At 41.2% G+C, this 7,033-nt stretch overlaps 1 protein-coding gene across 4 annotated transcripts in view; it reads right to left on the reverse strand.

Moving 5' to 3' along the window:
* Nucleotides 1–3,996: 3,996 nt before the first annotated feature.
* Nucleotides 3,997–7,033, reverse strand: part of LOC109306132 (granulocyte-macrophage colony-stimulating factor receptor subunit alpha-like) — a 39,101-nt gene continuing 36,064 nt past the window's right edge. For 3 of the 4 annotated variants that reach the window (XM_019529399.1, XM_019529403.1, XM_019529402.1), the window contains 3 exons: nucleotides 6,158–6,254; nucleotides 5,638–5,725; nucleotides 3,997–4,248 (listed from right to left, as the gene is read on the reverse strand). In XM_019529399.1, coding sequence (XP_019384944.1) covers nucleotides 4,159–4,248; nucleotides 5,638–5,725; nucleotides 6,158–6,254 — 275 coding nt within the window. In that variant the 3' untranslated portion in view covers nucleotides 3,997–4,158. The remainder of the gene's footprint in view (nucleotides 4,249–5,637; nucleotides 5,726–6,157; nucleotides 6,255–7,033) is intronic. The other variant, XM_019529400.1, reaches the window with a different exon arrangement.

Here is a 7,033-nt window from a genome sequence, read left to right on the forward strand (position 1 = left end):
GCACTGCAATACCAGGTCAATGCATGGAGTGGATGGAGCACGCTCCAGTTCCACCACCCAATACCAGAAAGAATCTGCTCAACATAGACCTCCTATGGAGGACATATCAGAGACAATTACCCTGGGAAAACCACCTGATTGATCATGGTGTCTCCCCTGCCAGGTAAGTATTTGTAACAAAAACAACCAGAGGCTTTGTTTGGAAAACCAAATAGATTATTTGTCTCAGCTCAACTAATATACAAGACTCGGACTATACAGATTCTTAAGGTCATGGTGACCCAAATGCTGCCCAGCAGTGCTCATGCCAGTGCAAGGGGCAAGGCACCCTAGACTTGTCCTTTGCACGTTTACTACCCACTGGGTCCCAATTCCCAGCGTTGAGGGCTGTTTAATTTCAAAATCCTTCATTTCCATATCAAGGTACAAGAGGTGCATGCTGGGAAGACCCTGTTACAACAGCAAGCAGGGGTGCTCTTGTCTGGCACAGGTGCTGATGCCCAGTGGCATGTGGCTGTGGCCAGCACTGCACATCAGCAGGGACTGCAAGCGGTCTCTTGCCCGCACTACCTGCTGCACTTGCACAGCATGGAGAGGAAACCTCGTGCTGGAGGCAGCTGCCTTCCCTGCCCCCTGTGGGCAGTGCCAGATTAAGGCTTAAACTACTTAAACTACAGTTTAGGGCCTTGCAATATGAGGCCTCTAAATAAGAAAAAAACTGGACATTTTCCTTCTAATATGACTAAAATATGCATATATATGGCTCTATAGTTGTTATATTGAATTCATAAATTCGTGCAGAAATAATTAATCTTAAAACTTCATGAAAATCCATTTTCAGGAATTTCATCGATTATTTTTATCATATGGGGCCTCTTAAACTGGGTAAAGTTTAGAACCTCAGCATGTCATAATCCAGCACTGCTTGTGGGGCTTCCTTCGTGTGCTGTTCAAGTGTGGTAGGAAGCACTGGGCAACAGAAACTCCCCGGCAGGTGTTGTACGTGGTTCATATGTGTATGATTTTGTATTGCATGAAAAATTAAAGGGAGGTGTGGGGGGAGAAGGTAATCAATAGAAGTGAAACAACAATGATCTCGGCATGTAGGAGACGTACCTGGGACGCGTGACCATATGTGGTACAGAATGTCAGATATCTTTTATTGGACCAACTGTATAGATGGGATAAAGCTAGATAAACTTTCAAATCCAAAACTTCCTTTGAAAACTTGTCTAACATTATCCCAGCTATAGAGCTGATATGTTTATTGTATCATCCACAAATATCTTTGCTCTTTTAAAAATTATAAGCCTTCAGGATGTTTTTTACCATATAGCTCTAAAGTTCTTCTCACTCCCACAACACAAAGCCTTTAAGAATATAGATAATTAAGTGAAAATGCTGTTTTCAGATATATTTTAGTAATATAATTTAGTATTGAATTATAAATAAGAATCTGACTGGGTTTTTTTTATTTACCCTTTGCCCCAATTCTATCCTATATTTCACCACATGGAACATTTTTACTAGCCAGAACGGTGCAGGTGTATGTAGTGTACTTAAAAGACTTTTTCTGTATCTCCTGCACAGTCAAAACCTAAGTGTGTGTATATTCCAGCTAGTTAGCCTCAGACCATGACTTTTACAGTTATTGGACATTATTACTCCAGTAAAGGGAAACTGCATCTCTATTTCATATAAGGATTATTTTGGAGTTGGGGTGAAAGAGGAGGACAAATACTGATCTTTAGTACTAACCTGGGCACAGCATCTATAGAACATATATTTTGCTATGGGATACTGTTCAGAAAGCCATTGTACCTTATCACAAGTATGTATTGTAGGGCTTAATTCCGTTCTTAACTGATGCCCTAACCTGTGTGACGTCAGGGTGGGATCCTAAGTAGTGTCACCTGCAGGTTCTGGTAGCGCCTGCTAGCTTGCCATGACTTGATGTTCTTGGGAGACAGTTCCTGCAGATAGCTTATGAGGTCCCACACCTTTGGTTTCTTCATGGGGCTCCAGCTTCCCCTTTACCCCACCCTTACTACATCCAAGGCTAGAAGGGTGGTTGCTTCTCACTTGCATGTCCTGCCATTACAAGGATGAGAGACCTTGGCTGACAGTTCCTTTTTGGGTGTCTTTTGGCTACAGGCATATCTCCCTATAACTGGACTCACTGCAGCTTTGTGCTGAGGAAGTTCTTGTAAAGAAAACTCAAAACAAACCCAACGTAAAGTACAATCAGATCAGGTTCCGCTGATATGCACTTGTGGCTGTATTCCTCGCCACTCTATGGGCTTGTCAGCTTCGTGCTGCATCCTTGTAGCTTTTACCAGGGGCCCTTATTCTGTCTTTGCCCCGTTATCCACAACCCTAGGCCTCTGTGCTGTTGGTTGCTTCATGGCCTGGCTGGGCCCTAAACTTCTGCCCCTCTGTAGAGGCCTCTCCACACCTGGGTCTCCTGGCTTCCTGCCAGCTACCTCCCTCTCACAGTCTCTCTTGGCCCGGGACCAGGTTATTGCCTTACCTTGTTATCTTTGATCCAACTTTCATACACACAGTGTTGGGGTTGATGAGGTGTACATTCTCTCTGGAATGTTGTCCAGCTGTTTATGCTTTGTATTTTACATCACATCCTGTGAAGATGCTCAAGAAAAAACAGGGATTTTGCATGGCTGCATTTTCCGGGGTTTCATTACACCACCAAGTCCACTGTCTGTCTTTCCCAAAATGGCTGCATTACAAATTCCTAAAATGGGACTCCTAGTTAGCCATTAAATTCAATCCATTATCTTTGTGGATTCCAAGTTCTTGCTTTCATTTCCTAAATATATTTTGGGAAATTTAAGAATGGGAGGCCTGTAAACCCTGGTGCATCCTAATGTTGACCCAAAATTCCAGGTTAGAGGGCAAGGAGGCTGCTCATATATGCAGTGCAGTTCCCAGTATGGCCCAGGGGCTCACGGCTCACAATTGTGGCCTTTACTGATGTGGCTTTCATGGCATGTTACCCCTGGCAACTTAGAGGTTGAACAGCTCTGCTGTAGAACATGCAGCAGCTGTAACAGCTGCATGTGCAGAAGCCTGGAAAAAATATAAATAGATTCATAGATTGTGAGGTTGGAAGGGATCCCAGACCATCATTAAGTCCAGCCCCCTCCACCAAACAGGAAGGACAACTTAGGCCAGGTGACCCCAGCGAGGTGACTGTCCAGTTTCCTTGATTTCCAGGGTAGGTGATTGCACCACCTCTGGAGGGTACTTATTCCACAGTCTAGACACTCTAACTGTGAAGAAGTTTTTCTTAATGTTGAGCCTAAAATGGTTTTCTAGGAGTTTGTAACCATTAACTCCTGATTTTCCCAAGGGTGCCCTGGTGAACAGTTGTTCACCAAGCCCTTGATGTATGCCCCTGATGTAGCAGTAAGCTACTACAAAGTCTCCTCTCAGCCTTCTCTTTTTAAGCCTGAAGAGTTATGGGTCCTTCAGCCTCTCCTTATATGGCTTGCTATGCAAGTCCTTGATCATACAGGTGTCCCTTCCCTGGACTCTCTGAAGTTTTCCCACATCCATGTTGAAGTGTGGTGCCCAGAATTGGATGTGGTACTCCAGCTGCGGTTTCACCAAAGCCGAGTAGAGTGGAAGAATCGCTTCCTTGGTTTTGCTGGAGATGCATAAACATAGCCAAACCTCTATGTTTGTTTCATCCAGGGTTACAGCTGGGCAGTACAGCTCACCCACATTGCTACAGGCTAGTGTACAGGGAAAAGAGTGAAACAGCAGCAGCTCCACCCCCTTCCCCCTACATTTGAAACTGTTCCAAGGTTGCAGACACAAGTGCAGCTCCCAGCTGTAACTCAGACTGATTTCTTCAAAGGATTCTGAGTTACAGAATAATCCCAGACCAAACAGAAGTTCACTGTTGGTCTGGGAGGGGCTAGCTGCTGGCTGGGAGCCTGCAGCCAGGTTCCCATAGCAACGGCCACGGCTTTCTGCCAGTGCTCACTGTAAAATTAGAAGCAACTGAAAATAAGTTTTTAAAGTTTTAGGCAATTGTATGTATGTATAGCTCTACCATCCATTAAAAATGACACAGAATATCTTGCAGTTGCCATAAGGGTATCTTGATTGTCTGAGCTGGGAAATCCAAATGTTTCAGTTTGCTTTTGGAAATGGAGACATTTCTTCCACAGTAGTTATTACTTCTTCAGTTTCATATTTTATTGGTGGAGTCTCAAATTCTCTCTGTGGAAAGAAGAAAAAGATTTGTATTTCATACATGGGATTAGGAACAGATTTACTCCTTGCAGCTCCTGTTTATTCAATAGTGCCTTTTTGACTCATTTTTCTCTTGTACAGGTACAACCCCCGCTTAGCACTCCCAACTGATTCTTGAAAAAATGAGCGTTAAGCAGAAAATAACGTTAAGCGAAACTTTTTGACAAGTTTTTGAAAGTTTTTGACAAACCAAATGGCAATTGTGAGCATTATAATGAAACTTTTCGAGCCTAAGTGGAATCAGGTATCAGTGAAAAACAAGCGTTATAGCAGAATAACACTAAGCAAATTATTATTAAGCAGGGGTTGCCTGTATATCATAGTTTGTCCATTAAAAGGAAAAAGTACATTGAATAGCATAACACCTTCCTCCCCACCTTATGGCAAAATGGGCATGAAATACTTGGCAGTGCATCGGATGTTTCCAGAAAGGTGTAAATATATATCCTTAGACCCAACTGTGATTATTTCAGGACTACTGGCGAGTTAGAGCACAGGACTGTCTCTCAATTAATTATGTGAAACTGAATAAAAATTAAGGTGTTGACTTGGACATTAAGTGATTTAATCTATTCCTCAAGACATGAAAAAGAAAGTTACTCACAGCTTGTGATCTCCAGGGATCCTGGTTTTCTCTGGTAAAAAAAAAATATCCACAATTTTTGGGTTAAAAGAGTAACCCAAAATCCCATTTTCCCATGATCAAAATGAAACAGTACGTGTGCGTGTGTTTGTGCAAGTGCATGTGTGCATGTGTGTAATGGTGTTTCATTTTAATCATGGAAAAATGTGGATCTTTGGGTTACTTTTATAACCTGAAAATTGGGGAATTTTTATCGGAGAAAACCAGAATCCCTGGTGATCTCTCTTTCTGTTTCCTAGTTGTCTATAGTAGAAACTAATCCACATATACTGTAGGTAAAGTAGAATTTTAGTCAGGTAAAATTCAAATTAAATTTAAGACAGTAATTAAGATAAAATACATCAGTACTGGCAAAAGACTTGCCTTTATTTCTTTCACTTAATTCCATATTTTAAATCAAGATTGTGACATGTATACTTTTTGTCATTCTAGCAGATCCATTGGCTAGTGTTGTATTTTTCTGGATATCTTCAAGACACAGACATCAATCTGGTATTACAGGCAAATTTACCAACCCAGGTAAAAATCTAATAATTCAGTCTTTACTTTTGATGAGATATGTAGTGAAGGATTACTAGTTTATCATCACTACAGTAAGAGCACTTCTAGGATGAAACACTCCATCCAACACCAAATATTACTTCACATGAAATTCCTAGAATATATAAAAATTGAAATGCAAACAGCACACACACACACACAAATATACACACCTGTATTTTTGAATCAGTGGCTGCAGGTTCACTAAATTTGTTTTTTGGTTGTGGAATAGGAGGGAAAAAAATTCTCATATTACAATACCTATGGGACAAAAAGAGGATGGTAAGGAAAAGAAAAGATTTAGTATAGAACATGTGCTTATATTTTCTCTGCTATTTTGGAGAATGTTCTTATTTTCCTTTCCTGAGATAAAGAACAGGGGTAATAAAAAAATTGATTAGATTAACTTAAAGTGGAGTGATATTCTTAAATTATCTCAAATTTTGATTGGTGTTATTTATTTTGTTACTGAATAACAGTCATGCTTCTAAGTATAATTAGGAACTTTACTCCAGTAAAGAAATACTGAGTCTCATATTCAACTGCCCTGTACTTTTTGAAGTCATTTACATCAGCACAAAGTGGATGAAAATTTTGACAAGTCAGCAAACTTTAGTACTAGTGAAAAAATTAACAATAACCATATAAATAAAACAGACACAATTGCAATTGATTAGGGTTAGTTACATTTACCTTTTGGAGAAAAGAAGCACAAGCAGTGCCACTGTGACTGTTCCAAGTATAAAGATTAAAACTATTATGGTTAAAGACATATATTCTTCATCATTACCTGAAAGGTAATCACAAATTTAGTTATTACTAGCATAGTGAATGGGTTTTTATACAGTGAAGTAAAATAACACTTTGCTGCTTGATAGTAATGAATAATTGTATAAAATCTGTGTTATTTTAAAATCCTTTAACTTGCTACTTTCCAGCAGTGATTCTCAACAAAGGTGCCACAGCATCCTGGGGTGCTAGGAGATCATTTTAAGGATGCTGTGTGTTGCTGTGGAATATTAGAAAAGTTGGGCTGCATCCCCATGAGTGGGAATGTAGGATTTGTGGTACCCCAAAGCCCTTTGAGGTACCTCAAAACACATACAAAGCATGATAATCCATTTGCTGTGCTGCATATTTGCAGTGCAGCAGCAAATTTAGATACTGGGAAATCCTGGTATCTAAAAAAGCCACACCAAAAAAAGTGGCGCGGCATGCCTGGCAGCAGCATGCCCCACAAGTAGCCAGAACATGGCCAGCCAGAGCTGTGCTCCAGCTTCCAGCCAGGCTACAAGCAGTCAGATTACTGTCGTTGCTGCCCCAGGAGGCCCTCAGGATATCAGGTAAGGCTGCTGAAGCCAACCCCTTACCCCATCTGGGGCCATTTGCTGCATGCCAAAGTGCATGTGCAGGGGCATGCCTGGAGACAGCTAACAACAGCACAAATATTTCATAGATTTCATAAATTTCATAGACATTAGGGCTACAAGGGACCTCGGGAGATCATCGAGTCCAGCCCCCTGCCCAAAGGGCAGGAAGTCAGCTGGGGTCATAGGATCCCAGCAAGAT

Source organism: Crocodylus porosus, unplaced genomic scaffold, assembly GCF_001723895.1.
Source record: "Crocodylus porosus isolate Cpor-Errol unplaced genomic scaffold, CroPor_comp1, whole genome shotgun sequence".
Lineage (NCBI taxonomy): Eukaryota > Metazoa > Chordata > Crocodylia > Crocodylidae > Crocodylus > Crocodylus porosus.